This window comes from Aspergillus fischeri, genomic scaffold (genome assembly GCF_000149645.3).
Source record: "Aspergillus fischeri NRRL 181 1099437636252 genomic scaffold, whole genome shotgun sequence".
Lineage (NCBI taxonomy): Eukaryota > Fungi > Ascomycota > Eurotiomycetes > Eurotiales > Aspergillaceae > Aspergillus > Aspergillus fischeri.
Window position 1 is genome coordinate 1,272,850 of NW_001509768.1, and position 25,320 is coordinate 1,298,169.

At 49.2% G+C, this 25,320-nt stretch overlaps 6 protein-coding genes across 6 annotated transcripts, besides 2 other annotated features; 2 read left to right on the top strand and 4 right to left on the bottom strand.

The window, feature by feature from the left end:
- Positions 1 to 86: 86 nt before the first annotated feature.
- Positions 87 to 2,646, bottom strand: NFIA_066090 (grainyhead-like protein; the record flags this gene model as incomplete). Its single annotated transcript, XM_001263341.1, has 5 exons — positions 87 to 409; positions 462 to 1,753; positions 1,815 to 2,327; positions 2,429 to 2,566; positions 2,633 to 2,646. 5 exons carry the CDS (start codon positions 2,644 to 2,646, stop codon positions 87 to 89), a joined length of 2,280 nt encoding a protein of 759 aa, XP_001263342.1.
- Positions 2,647 to 9,787: 7,141 nt separating this feature from the next.
- Positions 9,788 to 12,319, bottom strand: NFIA_066100 (zinc metalloproteinase family protein; the record flags this gene model as incomplete). The annotated part of the gene is made up of 4 exons (XM_001263342.1): positions 9,788 to 9,951; positions 10,002 to 11,742; positions 11,844 to 11,933; positions 12,011 to 12,319. 4 exons carry the CDS (start codon positions 12,317 to 12,319, stop codon positions 9,788 to 9,790), a joined length of 2,304 nt encoding a protein of 767 aa, XP_001263343.1.
- A 2,321-nt stretch (positions 12,320 to 14,640) lies between these two features.
- Positions 14,641 to 14,667: a microsatellite.
- Positions 14,668 to 15,574: 907 nt separating this feature from the next.
- NFIA_066110 (uncharacterized protein) lies at positions 15,575 to 16,755 on the top strand (the record flags this gene model as incomplete). Its single annotated transcript, XM_001263343.1, has 2 exons — positions 15,575 to 15,634; positions 15,742 to 16,755. 2 exons carry the CDS (start codon positions 15,575 to 15,577, stop codon positions 16,753 to 16,755), a joined length of 1,074 nt encoding a protein of 357 aa, XP_001263344.1.
- Positions 16,756 to 17,829: 1,074 nt separating this feature from the next.
- Positions 17,830 to 20,331, bottom strand: NFIA_066120 (putative DNA ligase I; the record flags this gene model as incomplete). The annotated part of the gene is made up of 1 exon (XM_001263344.1): positions 17,830 to 20,331. The coding sequence occupies one exon, from the start codon at positions 20,329 to 20,331 to the stop codon at positions 17,830 to 17,832; it is 2,502 nt and encodes an 833-aa protein (XP_001263345.1).
- Positions 20,332 to 20,553: 222 nt separating this feature from the next.
- Positions 20,554 to 23,296, top strand: NFIA_066130 (RINT-1 family protein; the record flags this gene model as incomplete). Its single annotated transcript, XM_001263345.1, has 5 exons — positions 20,554 to 20,703; positions 20,793 to 21,040; positions 21,106 to 21,411; positions 21,467 to 21,611; positions 21,662 to 23,296. The coding sequence occupies 5 exons, from the start codon at positions 20,554 to 20,556 to the stop codon at positions 23,294 to 23,296; spliced, it is 2,484 nt and encodes an 827-aa protein (XP_001263346.1).
- Positions 23,297 to 23,476: 180 nt separating this feature from the next.
- NFIA_066140 (pyridoxal phosphate-dependent decarboxylase family protein) lies at positions 23,477 to 25,308 on the bottom strand (the record flags this gene model as incomplete). Its single annotated transcript, XM_001263346.1, has 2 exons — positions 23,477 to 25,150; positions 25,264 to 25,308. 2 exons carry the CDS (start codon positions 25,306 to 25,308, stop codon positions 23,477 to 23,479), a joined length of 1,719 nt encoding a protein of 572 aa, XP_001263347.1.
- Positions 25,029 to 25,052: a microsatellite.
- Positions 25,309 to 25,320: the final 12 nt, after the last annotated feature.

Consider the following 25,320-nt stretch of genomic DNA (forward strand, 5'->3'; position numbering starts at 1 on the left):
TTGCTTCGCCGCTGAAGATGAAGAAGAGTCTTTGAGCAGACAATTTTCTGCAAGACAACGCATCTTTGAATCCGGCCTTGGCGGCATCAGTAGCTCAATTTGACCTCCACCGCGGGGTTTAGGTGATCGGAACTGTTTGCCACTGCATTGTCGAACGTTGATGCTTCTGAAATCTCGACAACCATATCTTGGCCATCGGGCAACTCACGGACCACGTCGTCATCAACCATGATCTTGAGGCCATTTTCCTTAACGTGCAGAACGCGTACTATACGCTGTGGATCGATCTTCTGCTTCATTGAAATCTTTTCCATCAGATCACGAACGGTTCGCTCGGTCAGATAGACTGCACGGTAATAATCATCGCCGTTTCGGTTGGTCCGTGGAAAGCGAATGTAGAAACATGCAACTAGACTAGGTCAGTACTTTGGCCTCGAAGTAGGATCTCGCGCTCGACTTACTCGGCTTTTGAGGACGCTCCGCAGGTGGTCTATAGGTGGGATCGATATCCACGGCTTCGATGTATCCCATTGGGAGATTCGAACCTCCGGAGATTCTCTGTACTTTGACTGGATGCTTGAGAACCATCTTTTCTCCAGAGAATTCAGAACTAGGTCGCGAATTGTCCCTTGAATTGCCCATTGATCCCTGGTAGCCGGAATCGTAGAAACGTCCATGCTGCTGAAGCTGGGGGGGATGGCAGGGCGAGTTGATCGAGACATTGCTGCTGGTCGGTGACAGAGTATAAGCAGAGGCATCGATACTAAGACGAGGGTCACCGGGCTTCGCTGAGCCCTCCTTCTTGACCTGATCAAATGAGTCGCCAGGTAAGATCACAGGATATAGATCCGGATCGTCATGTTCGTCGCCCCGAAGTCCGAGGATACTCACTGGCCGAGTGGAAGTGAACATGTCCTGCATCATGGCTAACTTCGCATGAAGATCATCTTCAACGGTCAGTTTCTCGCCATCCTGTGAGCTCATTGACCAAGTCCTCTTGTGTTTGGAGATCTTCGCAGGGCGTTGGTCAGAACTCTTCAGAGAGATAGGGTTACCAGTTCGCTTCCGCTTGCCATAATTGCCTGCACCCATTTCGGCCTGAGCGATCTGCTGGCGCAGCTTCTCAATGGTCTTCTTCACATGAGCGACGTCGTTAGACAGCTTCCGCTCCGCTCCATGGTCACGGAAAAGCTTGACTTTGCAGTAGCATACTTCGGCTTCGCGAGAATCTGGGCTCTCTGGACCAATCATCTCCGTTTTGGCACAAAGCCTAACGGGAATGCCTTTGACACCTTTGGAATGGCTAAAATCCGTGGATAGGAAATTGAATCGAACGGAGATGGCGCATTCAGGTACTCCAGTCGCCGGATTGGCGGTCCACGTGACACAAAACCCATCAAACGATGCACTCTCCAGTTGAATTTGCCGCTGCTTGTGGTCTTCAATGCCTCCTTGGACCGGATCAACATATTCAACCGCCTGGAGCTTGCCGCCTCGCTGATACGCCTCGCTGGAGCCACGTCCCTCCTTCCATAACTGCCAGCAAGCAGCAGGCTTTGATCTCTGCTCCTCTTCTTGAAAAGAGACGCGGATGAACGTGCGGTATCTTACCGGCTGACCCGTCATGGGCGGCGGGTTTGAGTCTACGACAGAAACTGAATAAGCCTGTCCTTTGTTTAAATATGAAATGGGAATTTCGTTCTGATGCTTTATCATAGCGGTTGGGGCACGCAATGTGACATGGTAGCGGAAACTGAAGATGTTGGTTAGAATGTCTTCGTACTGACAATGGCGGAACGCAAAGAATAGCTTACTTCTCACTAGATCCTGGAGTATCTGAAAGATCATGTGTGGTCGAAGCGGCAAACTGGGAAGTATTTCCCTGCATATCGACATCATTTAGCGACAATTCATCCACAGACTCATCCATAGCATCGTAGCCTGAATCGCGGTGAACAAATGCGCTGGGCGCGAAAGACGCTTGTGGGGCGAATGCCTGTGGGTTGTGAAAATGTGGATTGATATAGTGTTGATCATAGTGGTCCAGGCCAAATGCTTGGCCACCAGCGCTTAAGGTTGGGCCGGGAATTTGTTGGGTAAGGGACATTGGTGTGATCATGCTCATGCCGGGCGTGTGTAGGTCTCCAGCTTGGCTATGAAACACTGGCCCCAAACCCCCCGAATTCGGTGTGTAATACCCATTCTGCTGGGCTGGGAAGTTCATATAAGATAGAGAGTTCGGGTCGACAAAGGAAGGTGTAAATCGCAAGTCTTGTGCGGCGCGCGGTGTAGTGTCGTTGACTTTGATACCATCACTCTCCATGAGCCTTTTTTTTTCCCAGCATATAAGTCAGATAATGCCAGATCAAATGATGCGCAGGCACTGGCGAGTGATGAACGAATATAGAATACTTAGGAGATTGCATACCTAGACGGAGTGATAGGCTGGTTGCCAGTCACTTGCCCCAAATTGGGAGCGTTGCGTTGCGCGGCTAAGGGGACTACCTCTGAGAAGGTTTTCTGAAAGCGTTGAATGAACTCGTCGTCTGGCTTCTGGGAATTTTTTCTACCTGCGGATGAGCATATATCCTAGGAGCCGGTCATAACTACACTCATACCGAATTTGACATACCTGTTGCTAAACATTGTGGGTAAACCCAGATGTCTGGGAGCTAAAGATTCAAGCGGAATTGACAGTTGACAGGAACGATGAACGACGAAGCGCCGCTAGAGTCAACATTCGGATCAGGCGGGGTCACTATCACTGGGAGGAGACTGTGGCAGTTGAGGTTTGAAATCTCATGGAAACACTCCCGTTCAAAGCGTTTGCACTGTACTATGATGATTTCGGGTGGTTATCACCGACAGTCTTATCGTGATCCCAAAAGTGGCCACTTAGATCCGAGTGACTATGAGTTTTGTGATTAGAGATTCTTTTATCGAAGGTTCCGCAGAAAGAAATCTGAGGATTTGGGGGGTTGCGGAAATGTGGGATTGTGGAAGTTGGCTGTAGCTAAAGCGTTCCTTTCTCGACGGAGACGGTAGTGACTGGGAGGATATGGCACCACGGACACAGGAAGGATTTATACCGATCGCGCTTTCCAGAAGGTGGAAGAGAGAGAATGAGAGAAGAGGTTAGATGATGATGTAGGTCAAGCCAACAGAAGTCGTGTCAATGGTGGAGAGATCCGTGAAGGCGCGATATGAGTAGCGAGGGGCGAAAAGAAGATGGTTGATAATGGGGTGTGGATTGGGAGGATGCGCAGAGGATCTAAATCGCAGGAACAGAAGCCCCCAATGATAGTGGAATATGAAATGGATGTGCGGAAGGCTGTGTGGGCGGACAGCGAGTGATGACTTAGAAAGCACAGCTGCTCAGAACCACAGGTACCTGGGGTGGAGGGTCGAGAAAAGGATTCTGCCCGGGAGAATTGGAGAATAATGGAATTAATTTAGAAAACAAAGCAGACCGAAAGGGGCCACATGGGCAACGTGGTGATGTCGAAAAGAATAGTAAGTAGATGGGGGAAAGAATTAAATGAACGGTGAAAACCTCGTCCGGAGGAAATGCTTCTGGAGCCAATTGCCCTTTATTCTTCCTCCGGCTTCATCTTTGATCTTCCCTCAGAATATGCGTATTCAACTAAAAAAGCGACGAAAAAAGAGTTTGACCGCCGCAATCACCTTTTTGGGACGGAGTCAAATGGACAAGGCCCATGGATCGGTGGGGAGGCAGAAGGAGGGGTGGAGACCAGGTAATTTGTAAAATGATCTTCCGTTGAGTAAGTTGCTTCCATGCATCCCGGTATTATTGGTATTATAAGGTATGATGAATACAGTACTGAGAATACTTCATACTCTGCGACAGTACTCCGTAGAACCTCATCTACAGCAAAAATTACTCAGGTCAAGTCAACCAAAAATTTACCTTTGACCGAACCATATATGACATCATCTCTTATCCATCAACTATCCTATCGGAATATAATTACCAATGTGTGGGACCTCGCAGTTAGCTAGATCCATGTCCTAAAGTCCGCCCCATCTCAGAGACTGTGGTATCAGTCCGATATTGACGTTCCGAGAGCCCACGTAAAGGAAAAAGGGAAATACTGGGCTTGTCCCGCATACAAGAGAAAGTCTCGAAACGCACCATCCTAGCCTTTAGATTCTTCCTCGCATAATGAGCTGGTAGATTAAAACTACAGGGCGAAGGGTGGTCTTTCAACATGACCACTTGCCTTTGATAAGACATGCGATAAGACTTCCAGATTCAGGCAGTATATAGTCCATTTTGGCATGGTTTGTCAATGTAGTGTAACTGATTCCATCTAGCAATACTCCCGTACTGCAGAGAAATGGGTATACTCCATAGTCGTGGTTGTTCTCAAACCCGTTATCATCCCGCTCATCTTTGCGCCTCCTACGTCTCCCGCAGTCATTTGCTCTATAGCTGGTAATCTGGAGCTCCACAAATCATACCGTGGTTAACTGAGGATTTACCCTAATGAAATTTTGAGCCCATACAGATGAGTAGTTGATAGTCATCTGAGGTAGTGTATTGGGTACGTCGATTCGTCTTCAGGAGATCGAATTAGGCCTCCATCATTGTGAGGAATTCGCCTGGGTGTTGGGGGGGAGGGGAGAGGGCGGGCTTGCTCTAACTGCACGAGCCAGAATGAGACACGCTCGGGAAAAGTAAAATATACATGAACAACCTTATCTTGAGCTGCCGTAATTGCGGTCATTGCGGCATGGAAACCACTGCCATGTCCCCAAAGTACCGAAAGTACATTGAGCAATGTAGACAGGAACTGCTCGACGACACAACCATTTGCACCAGCAAGGCTTGGTAGGCGCCTGAAAACTGTCTTTAGTCCTAAAAGCTTTAGCTAACTACACCAACCCCTTGAAGTAAGTTTCACTGTTGCCGGTGCAGCAATGCTACGCATGTATCTCGATGACGGAATTAGATATACTTAGATAGCACGAAAGCATTGTACCCTCGACCTGAAACCTCGCAAACAAATCTTCTTCCAGCCATTTTCAAGCCCTGTAACACCTGTGACATGCTCACAGCAGCGTTGGAGCGAGGTACTGACAGCCTCGTAAGGTACGTATTTGATGCAGGCTCTTACTTGTGTTGATGGAGGAATAGACGTGAATGCCTGAGGCACGCCGCATGACCGTTTGTCGTCCCATTTCCCGTCCCGGTCAAAGTACCCGCCAATGACAACTCTTCCTTATGACAGGTGCAAGCCCGCCAATAAGATGTGTTACACAAGCACCTCCTGTCCCATCCCCATGATGGAATCCCCGAATCGTTTATTGTTCATCACTTTTATTTTTTCTCTGCATTTTTCTCGTTGTTTTTCCTTCATCACATACACTCGAGTCATTCCGGGATTCGGATGATGCGCTTACAGAATAATTCTCGGCGATCCACAATATTCTATCCTATAGAAGTCCATGTGACGAAATTACATATTGCAAGCTGGGGAGCTGTTGTATCGAACATCAGACTAGAGTCTTCAGTAGCTATTCTGCAAGTGCTTCTTTTCTGACCAGACGGAGTCTGGAACATGTAGATACCGATAAGTACTTCATTAAGCTCTGTTGTCTAGTGGCTCTAAATAATATTTTAGAAATTTGTCTTGTCAAGTTGTCATGGTCCAAGTCAGACAACTTCACCTTATTTAGCGTTACTGATCGGCAAGCCGGACCTTTTTGCTGATTGGCTTGATTCGGGAGCGCAGTGAACAAAGAGCAAACGAGGGATGGATCATCAAGGTGAGAAAAAGAAATATCCTATGCTGTGGCGGTATGGCCTTATTACCGTATTGGGTAAGGAATATCCAATACCACGTACTCCGTACTACCTCAGTGGCCCCAGTGCCGTAGGAACTTTTCGTGGCCTGCATAAGATTCGTGGTCCTAGTGGTTGTGGTTGCCTTGACGAGCGGCCAAACCCCCCGCGATAGCGGGGATTCGTGGACCCTCATGCCTGGTTTGAGATTTATGTCTCGGCCAGGAACTAATGGTGTAAGCTATGGGTAAGGTTGACACATTGTCTAGGAAAATCTGACGAGTCAGGCAGGCTCTTCTATCTCCTGATTCACATATAGCAACGAGTTATGTACACTGTAGATCAGCCCTACGGGTCCAGTATTACATCATTATTTCCCTTGAATGCATCAACGGCGAATGTAATACCTCTCTGGCCATCCACAATGATGATTTTCGAAACTCTACCCCGTATGACAAACTTGATAGACAAGCCTTTCTGTCTGGAAAGCACTTCCAAAGTTTGATGCTCGAATCTAAGATGCAAGGGACATATGATAACCCCCATGCAAGATGAAGGCACTATCTACGCCACAATAGATGAATATCCACTGCTGTACAACCCCAGTGTGTTACATAATAAGCACAATGTGAAGGCGATGCAAGAAGATCATTTAGCGCATGTGCCATCCATTTCTACATAATCAGTACAGTTTCATCAAGTAGTACCAGGAGTTGACCCCTGTGCTGGTATAGCAATCAGTGTCATTGTCCGTCGTTGACTTTTTTTTTTGCCATCTGATATCAGTTGCACTCCCGGTTCTCCGAGGACTGGAATATTTTTCTTGTGTACGAATGCGGAATCTCTCGCTTGTCAGTAACAACGAGCCTCTAGTTCTACTTCTGAGTACCCTTGCCCCAAGGCACTGGTTCCTGGGGTAGATATACGGCAGCGTACCAGATCCGAATTATTGCTGGAGTCCCATTTGATCTCACAGAGTAGCCTTTGAGTAATTATGTTTAGCCACGGCTCGATGTAGATGGGCATGACCGCCATTGGTTGATGAAGAAGTGTAATCAATAAGTCCCAGGCTGTATACAGAATACTGAGTCCATGTAACCGAGCCATTGTACATTGTACCTACCGAAGTTAGTAATACTAGATTAAGTGGAGACTGAACGCTAACCACGAATCGGACGCTGGGCAGCAACAAGCTTGCGAATCTCAGTCGATTTGATACTTTTCCCTGACCAGCAGTGGTTTAGTGCGTATGATCCATCCGTGGTCTCCATATTAGGAAGCTATCTACTGGCTACAAGCCTACAACCTACGGGTGCTCCGTCGAAATTTAGTAGAAATATGTACTTTCCAGTCTCTACCAATAAGATCGATCGTATACGTGCGCAATAATACTCCGTACAGTACCTAAGTATATGCGGACTCCTTGTACATGGCTGGCTACTGGCTAGCACATTTTACACATTCGAAGACCGCATGGTCGCCACAGCGGCCATGGCGCCGTTATCATAAGCCACATTTACGCCTTCTGGCCTTATTCGGGATTTGCATTTACCCCACCTACCTCTTCACTCTGCCCAAGCCAATAATCATCATCAGCGGCGCATTCATAGCGGAGGTCCAAGCACCCTCCCTTCGAGTTCGAGGTCCTGAACTCAAAGCATTTCCATTCATCGACTCATTATTGCCAGTTTCACGGGACCCTACGGAGTAGCCCTAGTCACATACCTAACTTGCTCTGCCTAGCGTTGTCCTTCGGTCAGATGCCGAACAGCAGACAGCAACTGCATGCTTGAACCTTGGTACATGGTATGTAGCACCTGCGTACCTCTCCATGACGATCGGGATTACCACTTGCGTCCATAATCCATACCGACTGCATACTGCATAGCCCATAGCCTACGACAACTTCGAATAGAAACATCAAAACAAAATAATGGATGATGTCATTCTCCGCTTGGAGCCACTGCTGGCCTTCCCCGATAGTTCCACACTAGGTCCCACCAACCCAGCCATCCAATCATGATCGATCATTCTCCGTCAAGCCTCAAGCTGTCAGTGGCGGGTTCTCTACCCAGCAGGTCTCGGTCTCCAGGCAATGGCCCTCTAGCGCAAACGCCATCTGCGCTGCGCTTAGGCCATCAAATCATATTTTCGGGACCCGGGTAACGGCTGCTACTGTCTCTCACGTTTTTCTGAATAGTTCGAGAGTCTAGAATACTCGGGGACGCATCTCTCCTCGTGCTAGTTTGAGACTCTGAGTCTCGACATCAGCGATCAACACCCAAAACATTCTGCAATCACAATACATCCACTAGAGTACCTGGAATAGCTGCGGGACATTATCCTCTTACTGGCTTTTCCCGCCAGCATTAACTTTTCTCCTCACAAACTACCACCAAACCACAATCCCAGAAGACCAGTAAGCTAAGGAGCTCCCCAACCCAAAGTCCAACTTCGTTCGGTACGCCCAAAAGTACCTCACTACGGAGCAGCGAGGTACAGCTTGCCACATGCCTACGCCTACGGAAAATATATTCGTAGACTATTACAAACGAATTCTATTTCCGTTCCACTTTGACCAGTAACATTGCTCATTGGTTAGGCGCTAGGGAGAGAATCGTGCGTACTCCGTACTCAAAGATCGCTGGCTATCTGACCCATCACACATTACTCTGTACTCAAGATTACTTCATGATGATCTAGGGTATTACCGTATGCAGTAAGGCACATAGCACTAGTACGCAAGTCACCAACTAGGCCATATCGAGGTGTGGGGTGTTTCCGCGGACTACTGCGGCTCCTGATTGGCCCCGGTTAATGTTTCCAGCTCTCTACCTAACTAGGTAGGTGGTCTGTACAGCAGTAGCTAACTGGAGAAATAACGAACAATTAGTACCATTGACCAAATCCAGAGCTTTCTTGCGCCTCAGTTTTAATCTCATGACAGGTGGTCTGTCGCTTGGGTCTGTAGTGATGGTATTCTTTTGCTGCAGATACTGTACAAGTCCATCAAGCCAGATAGGCATCGAAATATATAAACGAAATATCTGTCTCGATGATAAAAAGATCTTTCCCAAAGACGGGAGCTTCTAACGATGGAAATCGATGGTCCATCATCTGTGCCGATGGACTAAGAAATGCAGTTAATCCCTACTATGAGGTATGCACTACAGTTGAGAATGGCAGGGGTTGAAAGATTGTTGGCTGTGTAATCATTGAACAGTCCGATCAACAATCCTTTATGTTTCCATATATATATATCCACCTTCTATCGATCGCAATCATTCCACGTACGGAACTGTCCATGGCACCCAACGACACTGATGAGCATCTTGTAGCGTCCGTGGCACCTTCATAGCAGAAACCCCTCGCGCAATGATAAGTAACTCGAAGACCGGTGACTCCTGAACGCCCTTGTGATCCGCAAACAACAGGTATTTGACTAATATGAACGCTGGCGTAACGCAAACCAGGATTGTGTCGCAATGATCGAACATGCAATGGTATCCTAGAATATCTGTCCGCGAACTTCGGACAAATGTCGCCGATGTAAATCTCGACCGATGAATAATAAAAGAGAAGAAGAAAATCATTTTCGAAAGTAAAGAACGAGAGTAGAACTCCAAACATGTCCACTGAGAGCGGTTTGTCAAGGCCGAAGATCTGTTGCGGGAAATTGAAGTCGCAAATTGTTGCTCTGGGCTATGTCTCGCAGCCACCGAGTAAGGAGTGGACACAATGTTGCACAGCCAATACGGCGTGCTTTTGAGAATTAGGCGACCAAGCGCTTGCTAATCCCGCAAAGGAATCGCAAAAGCAGTATGGGTAGAGGACAATCAAGCGACGACATATTAGTGCATTATGATTAGTGAGAAGCCGTCTACCCAGGATCCACAGGATCCTGAAACACCGGCAATTTTGTAACCCAAAGGTGGTATCAATGTATGCCTGGGATTCTTGTTAGACCATGATGCGCGCGTCCTAAGAAATGGGAGGATGTGAAAGGCGCGACACGTACCCCGAGCCTCCCCGAGCGTTGCCGAAAATTCCAGATCTCCGGCCTAAGCTTGTCAAAATCTCGATTCCATCGATCCAGGCACCAGCCCTGACGTAGAAACCGAGCAGAATCTCACCCCGTCTAGTATCTGATGGAAGGGTCAGAGATTGGTCATCGACTGGGAGCGGTTGTGCCTACCAAGTACAAACTCATCTCCACCGGGCTTTCCCCCTCGCTTCCCGAAGAGCTGGCTAGTAGAGTCTTCGTAGCAGAATTCTAGTCCGTCGAGGGCCAGTCCGTGATAAATCTTGATCGAGGTCAAAAGTTTGGTTGACACGAAGGCACAGTCCAGCAGCAGCTGCTCCGGTTGACTACCGTCCATTTGAGAGAAACCGAGCTTGCCACTCTTATACCCAGACTGGCCCTTGGGTAGTTTCACCAGAGACAGTTTGGACTTCAAGGAACCGATAGACTCAACGGTATAGCTTCCAAGCGCACCAGAGAAGACGGCCAATTTGACATTCTTCTTCTTTTCTTTCTCGTTGCCGAACAATCGTTGTCGGAGTTCACTTTCCGTTACAGTTACCTGTTTCGGGAGCCCGTTACTGCTGGATTCGCTGTTAAGGTACTCGATGAAGTTATGGCACACATCCTCCCCCTCAGCATAAAGTTCAATGAAAGCGATGCCGGAGGAAGCAGTGAACAAAATCTTCCCGTTTTCGACAGGCCACACCTGCACGCTATCGTCCGAGCTCACGGGGGCGTCTGAAGGCAGGCGGAAACATGGATGGAACCTGAAGCGCAATGCATCGAGCCGGTGCCAGCCACATTCGTCCTGCGGCAGACACAGCTTCAGGCCCTGGGTTTTGGTTCGTGTCGAGAAAGGTTCGCGAGTCGTGAAAGACCGATTCAGACGGACATAGTCCCTGAGCATGATCCCCGATTCCTGGTGCGGACATCCGAAGAGGTGGCCAACTTCGTGGAGGTGAGCTCCAATACCGATGTTCGCTGCTTCCCAACTCGAGCCCGCCTCTCCGCAGTCGTTTGCTACAAAGTCGGTGTTGGTGCGAGTACAGTCGGAGAAAGCTTCCACCACTTCCTCAAGGCAAGATGGGTAACTCTGGAGACAGTGGGAGCCGAATATCGCCATCTTGATGTTGTCCCCACTCGATCCCAGCGCAGCGTGGCCGGCGATCGTTTCGGATGTCTTGTCCCAGTGAGAGTCCAGAAGCAAAACTGAAACGTACTGCTTTTGCCCCTCCTTTGGTCGGAAGTAGTTCTTCACAGCTTCCTTGGCAATATTGAACAGTTCATCTTTCCTAGTGGCAGAACCATGCTGCTGAGCGATATCAAGCGCACGGAGTTCTGCTACTGTTTTATCGGTACGGACAACATGAACCTTGGCCTCATTCCGCATCAAGCCATCGGTCGCATCACGACGGCTTAGGGTGCCTGTCTGCCACTCCTCCTCGAAGCGGAAACACCGCCTCCCAAAATTGTTACGGAACATCTGCTCAGCGGTGAACGCTTGCCATAAGTAAGCCGCCGTTCGATATTTTCGGATTGCAGTTTCGAGGTCATTCCCTTCTCGCTGCTGCCTTTCCGGTACCGCATCGAAAGTCCCATCCGAATCCTTGCCAAGCAGAATCACCAATTGTAAGGGAGGAGCGTTGACTAATGGCAGATAGTTTATGCTGACCCATGAGGAATGAATGGCAGGATAAGCGCTGCCAGTTGACAGCTTCGTGGAGACAAAGTCGAATCGTAATCGGTTGGGACCCGGTACTAAATGCACTAGGGCTTTGAAATGAGAGGAGGTGACCGGCCAGGCGATCGAAGGAAACCCGTCTTGATGGTGGTATACCGTCACACTTCCGTCCAGCGGATGTTGCCTTGGGTCTCCGATTTGTCCGTAAATCAGTAGCACTTTTTGGTGTACCTGTGGGAAGGAGAGAACTGTTAGTCCCGTTCTTTGGCAAGCGGATCACAGGAATAGACATTTCCGAAGCCACTCAGGTAGTGACAACGCAAAGCACGTACCCATGCATTATCCGAGATGGAGATAATCCTCGGAGCGTAAGGAGAGGACGGAGTTGGTGATCGGCTATTGATTGAAATTGTACTACCAGCCTGTCGGAGCAGTCAGAACCAAAATGAACAAACGTCAACATCCTCCGGGTAGAGTAAACAATGCGATCATGACGTACAATCATGCTATTTCGCTGAGACGGAGGAACAAGGGCAAGACAAGGTCGCTGAGGGGGCACAGTAAGTGGGGTACTTGTGCCGTTGACATTGCTGTTGACCTCGGTCAACGCGGGGAGATTGGGGGAGGACGCATTGGGTTTGATAGAAGAAGGCGGAGTGATGGAACTGTATGAAGCTGTCTCGAGAGTCGAGGAAGATTTTCCCGATGCCATGTCGCCATTGGACGGGGACTCGAGCTTGAACTCGTTGGATTTGCTGGTATGGAAACTCGCCTTGGAGCGGCGACGCAACGGTTTGAAGAACGGCATTTCGTGAGTAGCCTACCCCTGTTAAGGTAGATGGATATCCTTCTGAAAGGGGTTTTGGATAATGAACGACAAGAACGAATCTGAATGAGGAACTCCCTGCAATTGGAAGGAGGCAAGAGAGCCTCTTCTTTTCCTTGGTGCCTAGCACGTAGCTTGGTGGGTGACGGTTTTCCTCCTTTCTGTTTCCCGCAAACTCGAGTGTCTTACACCCCCTCCAAGCAGGAGAAACGAGCGAACGACCCTCTCTTTTTCTCAAGATGGAAAAAAGGAGAGAAGGAAGAGGAACGGAACTGGCTGCCCTGGGCCGGTTAGGGCAGCTGTTGCGGGCAGAATCGCCTTACCGAAGGTAAGGACGATGGGTGGACAGAGGCAATGCCGCAAGCGACCGTTTGCGGTTACGGGCTGACGACCGATTGGCAGTGGGCGATCAACCACTCCCGCATGAGTTCTAAAGATTGATGACGAGCTTCTTCTAGTGCTGTGACCAGTATCACTATATAGTCTGTTGTAGCGAAAAAGAGACGATGATTTTCAGAAGGAGGGACAAGAGTTGAAAAAAACGAGGGGAAAGCAGGGCCAAAACCTGATATTTGGGACAAGGACGAAAACAATGGAAGGAAGAGCAGAAGGAAAAAACGATAAGCATGAGAAAAAACAAGAAACACGAAAGATGCCTGGAGCAAGTCACTACTAGCTTGCAGTTAGGTGGTTAGTTAGAACTTTGACGGTGATGGTGGCAGGTTGGCAGCTACTTTTAGTAGCCCGGTAAGCCCGTTAATCTCTTAGCATCCTTAGCAGGTCTTTTAAGTTGGGGTGGTATGGGTGATGGAGTCCGTCATCATCACATACTTTACCAGAAACCCTGAAGAAACCATTAGGTACCCTATCTATGTCTATCACATCTCTATTGAGACTTTATTCGTTCTTATTCTATCTCAAACAGTTCCAATCCTAGCAGCATGTATCTAGATGAATACGAGCTGTAGTATCAATCCAAAGATAATCCTTCGGGCATCCTGAATTCTTTTAACAGTCAAACAAGTCAACACCACCATCGTGATAGCTACACCGAAGTGGGTCATTCCCACCCTGTCCCTCGTCGCACTGCCTGTCCGTTGCGCTTGGACAAGGGCGTGTTACGTAGGCTGGACATGCCCGCTAGCCAACGGTACAGCGTGAAATAGTTAGCATAACAAGTTGAGATGCCATCCATGTTTCACTGACTTCCATGGTCTCACATCCTTGGTCCATCTGACTACTTACTGGTGCGGGATGCTCTTTTTGCTAATCTTGTCTCATCTTTAATCATCAGCAGTAGACAGTCCTCCTCAAGGCTTCGCTATATAACTGTTAAACTCCGAAGTTACTCCTAAGGAGGCAGAATGTCATAAACAATGACCTAGATTTAAGGTGTCATCCATACACGGACATATTGCGAAGGACACCACTTGGATTTGGTCGTCTCAGTAAATCCCCTCCGAGACAAGATCCAGGATGATAGAACGCAAGAATCAAGAGGATACATCTTTAGCCACAGGCGAATCTTCCACCTCATACCTTAAAAGTTGATGGTGACCGAGTCTACGTCGCGGTAACTGCAGCTTTCAGGTTAACGCATCTTACTGATAAATCTGCTGAACTCGGCTCCCTCTTCCCCTCGTGTCAGCTTTTTATCAAAGCAATGATCTTCAGGAGCTTAAGGAATCTCTTGGCGATCTGGAAGTAGACAATCTGTCTGTAGGCGATTTTCGACTGGTAAACCCAATTGCTACTGTAGATTCCTCGATCTCAAAGTTCAAGCATTCCAGGCTGTTTCTGCGCCTCTGACTGCGCTGGATCTGAAACAGGAAGCAATGTAACTGGAAGGTTTCAACAACCGTCTTAGCTGAAATACATTGGTGTACCAAACGCAAGATGATCTGATCCTATTATTCCCCTGACTGATGCAGGTAGTACTTGCAGACTTGCAGATTAAACTGCACAAATGCACAAATGTAAGTATGCAGGTGAATTGACACTTGGTCAGCTCTGCTTAAGTTCTACCCCGTATCTATCCACACTACTCCTTATGTCCCTTCTCAGGAAGGACTTTGCGAATCAATGGATCCACTCCCGTCGTTTCAGGACTGTGAAGGAACGAAGTACCTTTGCAGGAGCTACCTAGGTGCTCATGATATATAAGTCAAGGGCGACGAAACCGAAGAAAATAGGGGCACTGATGAAGGAATGCATCGGAGTTGTGCCCCCTCGCATATCACTAGTATTGCCATCTGCCGAGTGCTACCCGCTGCTATGTCAGATGCTGTGGCATTCCGACTCCATATTATATTATTATTGTTATTATTATTTGGCACAGGTCGGATGGTCGATCAAACGGGGCTTTTGGCGCAGAAAACTGAGAATACTGTTTGTGGAAGAACGGAGGTATCCGATTCCAGGCTCTGGCATCTGTCATTCCTCTGGCTGCATGTAGATTTCAATCGTCCATTGAGCATGAAGATATAGAAATAAACAGTGGTGAAGTAGATAGTATGGTGATAGGATGTCTAAAGGTATGTTGAACCAATCTACCTATGCATGTATGTGCTAGTGTTATGACATGGCAACTTTGTCCTCGTCAAAGCAAGCGACCGGAGACGCTCCCTTGTGCAGGCGCAAAGTACAGAGTGTCTGTCCCATTCTCAATTTCCACAAAGTAACAAAGTCAGGTCCACCAGTTTCCTGGGATCAATTCAGTTGCTCTTTCTATCTTCAATTACCTCTCAGGCTCTCTATCGTGGCTAAGTTCTCTCGCTCCTCGTCACGGTTCCGGCCCGCCTGCTGTTGGGAATTAATCGATCTATCTAGTCACTTTTGGGCTTACGTTCTATTCCTGGTTACCTCATTTGATCTCGTGCCAGGCATAAGTGAACTTCAACTTGTTCAAAATAATAAAATCAAATCCAGATTAAATCCCTTTCTTCTCTAACAAATAGCCTTTCCCCGGGACTTTGTGCTGTCACCCAGCGAACCATTGTCATTCCTCCAAACGGAGTTCCATTCTTGAACCTGGCCCGTCTTCCTTTGATCCCCCTCCACTGTTCAGCCGCCCTTGCTTCTTCCTCAACTCGACCTGAGCCAGACCCTTTTTTCACTTCAATTCTCTAGCATCATAACCATTCGCCCTGGTTCATGATCAAGGAAGGGCAAAGAAAAGAAAAATACAATCTCTGTTCTTCCTAATACAGCTTTTCTTTCTATGCATCAGCGTCAGCAATGGCTCGATTGCAAGCGATAAACTCCGAGAAGACCGTCCGCAAAATTGACATAGCCCAGGTAAGTGCCTTTTAGGAGGGTCCATGAACGCGCTTTCACCCAGCTTTCCTGTCCTTGTCTCTACTTCCAAGAGCTCTACAAACTGATTGAAATCTGGTTTACTTCAGGTGTCTCTGAGCCTACAAGATCGTTTAGGCCTTGCCAAAGTCAAATATCAAAATGGTCGTATACCTGCCCTCGAGTCAAACCAGAGCGGTGGTCGACAATTTTCCCTTGCCAATGACAAGCCCTCCGATTCCTCATCCGAGATATCACATAGCCGTTGCGAGACCCCTATGACTTCTCCTCCCTTACGCACTGCGACCTATTCGAAGGAACTTCCTCGTTCGTCACGGAACAGACATGCGGCGACCTTCAATTCTCGGGTGATGCAACCTATGTTGTCTGCTAGTCGAAAGCGAGTAAGGTCCGATTCAATACCCGGTCGTCCCTCTAAGGCTCCACGGGTCTCGTGGAAAAGTTCATACCACTTGCCTGCGTCGTCACCTGGGTTTCACCACCATGCTGCGCATCGGCACCAACCTCTGCCGTTCGTGGCTGAGACAATCCCGGAATTTTCATCTCCGGCCTATCACCCTCACTCAGACGAAGAGAATGATCCAGATTTACCTGTGCATAGTTTCCAGCATGTTAGCTCGATGGTTGGCCCCTCCCCTCCTAGGACGCCACCTCCGAAGCACGCTCGCCTGACACGCAAGGACCCAAATCTGCTTCACGAGGATGGCGCGGATCTGCTTTTGTATCTTGCAAACTCTCCAACACCAGCTAGCATTGCTGGCAAAACCCAGGCCCGCGATTTTCCACCCTCTACTCCGCCAAGTCAACATGCCCTTTTGCCCACATTGACCTCTACACCTGGGGGCGGTGGTGTCTTTCCCAATTTCGGCACTCCAAGTCAACAGTTTAATTTTGCGGACTTTGTGAATGTCACTCCCAGTCCTGCGCAACCAGCTCGAGGCGGACGCACCCCTGGAGGACCCATGAAGACTCCTCTGGCAAACAGAGACACCAGAAAACGACCGAACTTTGACAATCTACTTCCACCGAGCGCGGAAAGCCCGAAAAATCGACCAAAAGAGTCGGGCCTTGCTCTTCAACTTGGCGGAGAGTTGCGACCGTAGACATCTGTCGCAAGGCTCTAACTGGCCGACAAGTCTTTTTTCGCATTCTCTGTTCACAGATGCTTGTAACGACTATTAATGACCATACTATTATGTACATGACACGCCATATTCTGTCCTCGTTGTGATGCCCCAGTTCGTCTTTTGATTCATTCCCTTCTACACATTTACGTTTGACTTGGTCTATCGTGACAGGCTGTGACCGAACGATGACCACGACACTAAACTGTCCATACGTGCCATTTTTCCTATGTCAGATTATCTTGAATAGTCCTGTTTTCAATCTCCTTTGTGAATACATCGCGAGCATGCTTATCCAAATCTCTCACACTGCTCTGTCTGATCTCTCTAATTATGCAAGTTGTTACCTTGTCCGATCGGTGTCTGCAAGGTAGAAAAGTACACCGAGACTCAGAGGCTCGATTTTTACAAGCGTCACCCCATTTATTGCTGTGATTAGATAAGGCAGGCATAGGCATTATAGGCATTTCATGACCGATATGTAGTTACTGTTTCATTCTACCGACCGCCGGATTAAAATCCAAACAGAGTAATCCAAGCACGTCTCGTAGCGTCAACACCCTGCGATTTACAGGAATGCAATTCAAGTTTCAAAAGAGCAGAGAGTAATCTGTCACCATGGATGATGGATGCCACATTCAATCTCCTCATCAGCCTTGCAGACAATAGAGTATCAAGCAGCCTGAAAGATGACGGATGGAATCATGAAGGAGTCGAAATCAAGGAAAAAAACAGACGCGACGCGTCTTGAGTGGAGAAACACGCGTTCATTTCGCGCTCGCGCTAGAGCGAATATAGCTAGTACAGTGCCAAGTTCCAGGTTGGCGGGATCTGGTCTAACGCATTAAGGTAAAGTGCCATCTGGTGGATCGATTGTGTTTCTGCCTCAGGCGTCATTTTGCGATTTTGATGGTGCTCTGAGGATTCGAGTTGCAATGCTTGTATGGGAATATGTACATGGAGCGAGATATCTTCAGAATGGCTTAAAACTCGCCCTATGCTAGGTCGCAGATCCCTGCAGCTTAGTAAATTTGTCCGAGTCCCAAGCCTGTTCTACTCATCCTGCCAACCTAGTTGCTCTGTGTCCCTGTCGGGGTGCTGCTCCTCTTCTTTCTTCCGTTCGGCCTGCTTCCGCCACAGGAGAGCCAGATAGTCCGATGTGGTGGCTTCGTCTATTGATTTGTCTTCTCTTACTCTGAGAAATCGTGGAAACCGGAGGCTCAGTCCCCGCTCGTCGCTCACTAAGCCGATAGCGGCCGTGTATGTCGGACTCAAAGTGATGTCGGCGAACGCCATCTCCCAGACCTCCTGCGGTTCGAACCAGACGTCAGGTTCGCCGTAGTACTCGACATAGGCCGGCCGTGAGATGACGTTGGGCGTTCCCTCGGCGTACTTGTCCTTGTTCGCCTGGTAGAACTTATCCGTGAAGCCGGACATGCATTTAGTGACTGCTTCGAGGCTGCCCGTTTCAGGGTTGCGGACGGCCATCAGAATGGGAGACCACCATTTGGCTTTTCGGCCTTGTCCGTGCCAGCCGGCAATGGGGATCAGATCTAGGGTCTCGGACGAGGTACTGTAATCCTTCTTGACTTTGAGCCACGACTCGAGCCGCTTGTCTGGTTCATATGTTGATAAGAGTGCTTTTCGTCTGCCGCCTTTGCCCGCCTTTTCGAGCGGTTCCCCGCTCGTCACGTCCATGCCGTTGCTCGTGAAGGCCTCCTTATTCTGTTCAAGGTTCGCCTTGGGTACATTGTCAAGCACCTTGACCATGATCCCTTCGCATTTGTTCTCGAGGGCGCTTTTGAAGAACTCCAAGACCGTCTCCGAGTCTGCGGACGTGGCGTCAAGGCTTTTGACCCAAGTGAATCTGTTTGGAATCTCCACGAATAGGCTGCGCAACAACTCTCTGCGTTCGCGGAAAGGCCGATCCAATAGTGGCTCGCCGTTTAGATACATCAAGTCGAACGCGAAGAGGCAAACATTGATGTTGATTGCTCCTATCTCCACGTTCTTCTTTGCTCGATTTGTCAGGACTTGGAACGTCTGGAGTTCACCGGTTTTGTTGTCTACTGCGACAACCTCTCCTTCCAATATGAAGCTAGAGACGCCCTCTCCTCTGATTTGCGTGACCAAGGACACAAGATCTGGGTACTTCTCCGTCATATTTTCCAAATGGCGAGAAAATATCGATACTTTCCCCTTCTCGTCGCAGTGCACCTGTGCACGCTGCCCATCATATTTGTACTCGCAACTAAAATCCCGTCCTTGCAGCTTTGTTAGCATTTCAGAGAGATCCCTCGTGATACTGCCCAACATGGGTCTCAGAGGCACATGAAGCTGCAGGCCGCACCGCAGAAGAAGTTCTTCGGTAACTCCAATTTCAAGTAAGCATGTAACTAAGTCGTTGTAGTTTGGATGCCTGGCATATGATGCCTTCACTATTTCTTCCGCTCGGTTGTAAATTTCGGCCAGTTCCTCCTTCTTTAGTCGCGCCAGATCTTGTCGTGAACGGATCGTAAACTCTGCGCCTTCAGGCTTTGAGTATAGAAAGGCTCGAGCCAGCGCGATAAGCATCGTTGTTTTGACAGCCCCGATTCTTAAATTTTGCACCAGCGTGCGTACAATATACCGGCTCTCTTCCGCACCTCGAGTGTCTTGTAGGAGTTTCTCCACAATTCTCTGCTTGGACTCCTGACTACCAGTCCCTTTGCTCATCGCAATCTTCCTCAGGGATTGATAGACACCTTTGATCGTCAGAGGCTTGGGCTTCATTAAGGTGAAGCTCTGTCTTTTCTTTGCCTCGAAAGCCACGTCGCCAGCATCTCCATACTTGTCGTAGAGACTTTTGAGCCCATAAGGATTGAGTCCGTAGACCTTCTTCAGTGCTTTTGATATCGCGGAGCCTCCCAAGCCAAGTTCCAATTCGTCGTATGGCGGCGAAATCGAGCTGGTCGCTAGCCAGACTGCTGGTAAAACACTGGAAGGATCGCCTTCAATCAGAACTCGAAGGAAATTGACCAGGGTATCAATAATCCTGATTCGACTAGTCGTTGCATTTGCCAACACAAATGCTCTAGTCAGCAGGGCATATGAGGCGTTTCCACCCTCCGTAGCCCAGTGGACCTGCAACTCTGCCGCGCATTTGGTCGAGTCGAACGTCAACGGACTCTGGTCAAAAGGGATGGAAAGACTTATTGTATCCTCTGTCCCAACGGAAGACTGCAATGAGATTGTATTTGTTTTCGGGACTTTACTAGGCGGTCCACTATCTGTCTCTGTCGGGGCGTAAGGTTCCTGGATAGGCTTATGATTCGGAACCTCAGGCTCCACGGCCGGTGCAGCACCCTCTTTATCGAACTCCGCTTGAAGCTTGCGAGCAAGAGCTTCGTCAGATAGTGTTTCTTCTGCTGCATTTTCATTAGCAGAGTCAACAATCTGTTCCGTCTTCTCGGCTTTCTTGTTGGCTTGGCCCTGGAAGAATGACGCTATGCTCCGGACACGCTGTGGGGTTGATTCTGGAGCCTCTCTTTTGCGCTTTTTGGCCGGACTGGGCATTTTAAGGCTTGAAGATCAAAATATTTGAGTAGAGGCAGTTAGCATTGTCCTCAGATTTAGACTACATGATGTCTAAATTGATAAAGGAGACGTTGAGTCATCGGAAGTTGAACAGATCGTAAGGCGGAGTTGGCGTCTGATCGATCGCAACACCTGGCGCTGGAATGAATGACGATTTACGGACAACATCCCCACCACCGAACTGCAACCCGACTGCCAACCATGGCAAGCCCTTCCTTTTTCCTGTCGTCGCATGAAAGGACGAGAGTTGAGGATTACTTGAACGACAAGATTCAAATATCTGCCGACTTTGAGAGCCTTGATTCGTTGTTAGCCACTCTCCGCGCTCAGCATGATCTCCAACGGAAACAGGTAGAGCGCCCCCCGGGATCTAGCATTACAGCTACCGAAGCGATTGACTTTTATTTCTTTATTTAACCACTGCTGACACGATAGCTCAGCTAGCAGAAGCCCAACAAGCACTGCTCAGTGCATCCAAAGCCTCCAACGATCATGCCGAAGCCACACGGAAGCGAGCCGAAGCCTTCAAGGAGGAGCAAGAGGATATCGATAAGCGATTGAAAGCCATAACAGGTTCCGACGCCAGCGATGAGGCAGCGAAGCGCTTTGAAGTGAGCATAGACAAGCTCCGACGACTGGAGATCTCGAAGGGTTATGTGACCCTCCTGAGGGAAGCAGAAGAATTGAGGTACTTGCGGACCTAAAGAGCCCTTCCCCTTCCGGCAGTGTCACTGATACTGGATAATGAAACAGCAAGGAGGCCTTGAGCAACATACAATCTTCCCCTCGCCAGGCCCTAGAACCGTATTCGCGCCTGAGAAACATTGTACAATCGCTGAAGGATGCTCAACCGGCGGCTGAAGGAGCGGCCCCTCACCTTGTCGCCTACGTGGAGAAGCTGGCCTCTGGTCTGAGAAAACAGATGAAGGAGAGTTTTTCCAAGAGGCTTCAGAAGACGCTGGAACAAATGGGATGGCCCTCGAAAGACTTCCGTCTACCAGAAGATCTGAGGACACAGTGGATTGAGAATGTCGAATTGCTCCTTGATTTACAGACACCGTATGCAACTCTTGTCTATTTTCGCTGCTGGATTTTCTGACAGTTTACCGAATAGAGAACTTACAGGACGTGATATCGATGTGAAGCAGCAGAGCGCGGAACCACCGATCTTGTTACCGTTCGAAGTGATGGTACATCCGCTGGATCTTCGCTTCAAATACCACTTCAGCGGAGACAAGCCAACAAGTAGACTTGACAAGGTATAGTACAACGTTGCCAGTGCCGGAAAAGTAACTGACTTTCCAAATAGCCAGAATACTTCCTGGGTCACGTCTTGGACTTGATCAATACTTTTGGAGGGTTTTTCGCTTCTTCGCTGCAACCTGTCTTCGACAAGAAGGCCCAAGAAGTTGGTTCGGCTCTGGAATGGAATTTTTACAACGCCTCTCATGCGTTTATCACGGCTCTTATGCCGATGCTGAGGCAGAAATTATCGACTGTGCTTCCTAGCATTTCTGGACATCCACAGTTACTCAGCCATCTCATACACGAGCTGATGAACTTTGACAACGAGATTCGGGAGGCTTGGAATTATCTGCCTGATCCATACTCCAAGGATAATTGGAAGGGAATGACGTGGGAGGTTCTCACTAAGGAGAGATGGTTTGATCGCTGGCTTCAGGTTGAGAAGGACTTTGCACTGGCCCGCTATAAGGAAATCATTGATGCAACGGACAGCGGTGAGATTGACTACGAAGGAGTCGAGCTTTCGGCAACCAAACCCACCAAAGCAGCGATTCGCGTAAATGATCTGCTTGAAACGATCACTGAATTGTATCGGCCTCTGTCATCTTTCGGTCAAAAACTGCGGTTCCTTATCGACATTCAGATTACCATCTTCGACCAGTTTCACGAGCGCCTCCATTCCGCACTTGAAGCTTACCTTGCAATGACATCTACGATTGGCCGCACGGTACAAGGCGCAGATGGACAGGCCAGCCTGGAAGGTGTGGCTGGATTGGAGCGTCTTTGCAGGGTTTTTGGGAGCTCCGAGTACTTGGAGAAGAAGATGGAGGACTGGAGTAATGATGTGTTCTTCGTCGAACTGTGGTCTGAGCTACAAGAACGAGTCAGACAGAACAAGGACTCAGGTAGGAATGTGGCCGGTCCTATGTCTGTAGCAGACGTTGCTTCTCGTACCTCTCAGATGGTCGCAAATGGTCACCATAGCAGCGGCCAAGGTACAAGCTCGGATGGAGCTCTGTTCGACGAAACAGCATCCGCCTACCGTCGTCTCAGGCTGCGTTCTGAATCGATTCTCACTTCGACGTTGATCTCAAACACGCAGTCGGCCCTCAAACCATATGTTCGCATGTCTGCGTGGGCAACTATTTCTACTACATCACCTTCCGAGGCAATCTCGTTACCACCGTCGGTGGATCTTGCGCCTGCTATGCGAACCTTATCCACTAGCATCTCTTTCCTATCGCGCGCACTGGGCATAGCACCGCTGCGTCGAATCATTCGCCAGGTACTCCTCTCCGTTCAAACTAATCTTTGGAGTAACGTCCTCATGAGACATACCTTTTCCGCTGCCGGAGCGGCGCAATTTGCCAGCGATGTTGACCACCTCTGCAATGTTGTCGATGTCGCTTTGGGACCGGCCGGCCTGGCAGGAGGCTCGACTAGAGTTTTTGCGAAGCTCAACGACGGTCTTCTACTGCTGGGCCTTACGATTGTCGCTCCCAAGTCTGGCGACGTATCTGCGGCCGAGGAGGGCGCTGATTCGCAGGAGGAACCTCATCTTGGACTTTGGGAGGTGGAGAAGAGGCTATTCAGGGATAACGAGAGTGCTCGGGGCGTTCTCGCTGAGTTGAATATTGAGACTCTTACAGAAGCTGAGGCAAGAGCTGTACTTGAGCGACGAGTCGAGATTGGTTCTTAGCATAGGCAGGCAATACTTAGTAAACAAAGCTAACGCAGTCGCTCGAGATCATCCTTGGGTGGTTCACGACTGGAGTATCATTCAATTCTATATACTATCCTTTCTCCGGCAGATCTACACATCGTTTGTCTATTTGTACATATGCAGTAGTCGTATACTATAATAGAATCATGATCGCATCTACCCCTGGTGAACAACAGGTCCGTGGCCTCGTTCTCCCGGCCTCCGTTTGGGAACCGAAGCAGCCTCAGCCTTAAGTCTTTCGGTGATGGCCGGGCCCACCTCCTCAATAGCACGAACAAGAGCTTCAATAGTCTCGCGAGTCGTCTGGACATTGACAACGCAGCGGAAAAACTTTCCATTCCCGACAGCGTCGTCGTCCCCGCTAGGAGGTGCAAAGTCAACCATGAACCCCTTGTGCACTAGAGCATGGGTCACTTCTTCCGTGACCTTGCTGTTTGCCTTTGCGCGCTCGGTCTCGTTCGATACAACGCCGCGCGGGTGTACGAGCTGTCCGCCCGGCGCGTAGTAGAAGCAAACCTGGAGACAGGGGGGAGGGTTCTCGCTGATGAGGATGAAGTTAGGGTTCTCGGAGACGAGTGTCGCCAGGTGTGCAGCAATGTCACAGGCCGTGTCGATCTGCTGCTCGTATCCCTCCGTGCCGTAGTATGTCCAGCCCAAAAAGAGCTTGAGGGAGTCTGCGCGTCGTCCACATTGGAGAGTGAGATCAGCCAGGTCCCAGACCTCCGGTGAATCGACGGAGAGCTCGTTTTCCGCTGTGCTTAGGTCGCCGTTGGGTTGCGGTTCCGTGTCGTCGCTGTGGAACAGGTAGCCGGCTGGGAGAGTATTTGCCCTGTGGAACTGGCGGATGTCTGCGGCTAGGAGGAAAGAACAAGTCACGGGAACACCGAGCATTTTGTGAGGGTTTATGGCGATGCTATTTGCTTTGTCGACGCCAGCGAGTTTGTGCTTCTGGCGCTTGGAGAAAACGAACGAGCCGCCCCATGAACCGTCAACGTGGAACCAGAGGTTGTATTTCTGGCAGATAGCAGCGATCTCGTTGAAGGGGTCAAAGGAGCCCATTACCGTCGTTCCGGCGGTTGCATTAACGTAGAACGGTGTCCTCTTCTCCTGGAGAGCTTTTCGAACCAGCTTCTCGAGTTCTTCCGGGATCATGCGACCTTGCTTGTCCACGGGCACTGCCCAGACGGAGCTGCTTCCCAAGCCCAGCATCTGTGCCGCCTTCTCGATGCTGTAGTGGCCGTGGTCGCTGGTGAAGATGACAAACTTGTAGTCTCCGTTGCCATTTTTCTTTGTATCGGGGTATAGGTTGTTGCGCGCAATGACAATCGAGGTGGTATTGGATGCTGAGCCCCCTTGTACAGAAATTCCACCTGCTCGTGGTCCGTTGAGACCAAATAGTGAAGCCAACTTTTCTCCTGTATACTTTTCGATAATAGTCAAAGCCGGCGAGACCTGGTAGACATGCACGTTTGTGTTGAGAGCCGCCAAAATCAGCTCGGATGCCACTCCGGGAGCATTCGTTGAGGCATATAGTTTGTCGAGAAATCCTTGATGCCATGTATTCACGGAATACTTCAAGACTCTGCGGAGAACCTCAATCAAGCCATCTTGTCTGGTACCCTTCTCCGGTAGAGATAATTGCAGAATATCCCGAAGCTCTCCCGGCTTTTTGTAGTCGACTAAAGCTGTCCGCGGCCTTTTCAAGTGTCCATTCGCACCATTCGCACCATTCGTTCCATTGACCCCATTTTGCTGGAGCGAAAGGCCGAGAGGATTTTCGTCGGCGGACTGGATGAACGGGATGAGGAGATCTTCGACTGCGCTCAGAAGCTAGAGTAAGATTAGCAAGAGAACAAAGCGAAGCGCAACGCAGCAAGCAAAGGAAATTGATGCGCAGTCGCCTAATGGACCGTTGAGTGCGCCGGAGGAATGTAGGAACTCACTTTTCGCACTTCCTCGGCGCGACTCGACGGTGGTGACACAGACATCTATACAGCAGG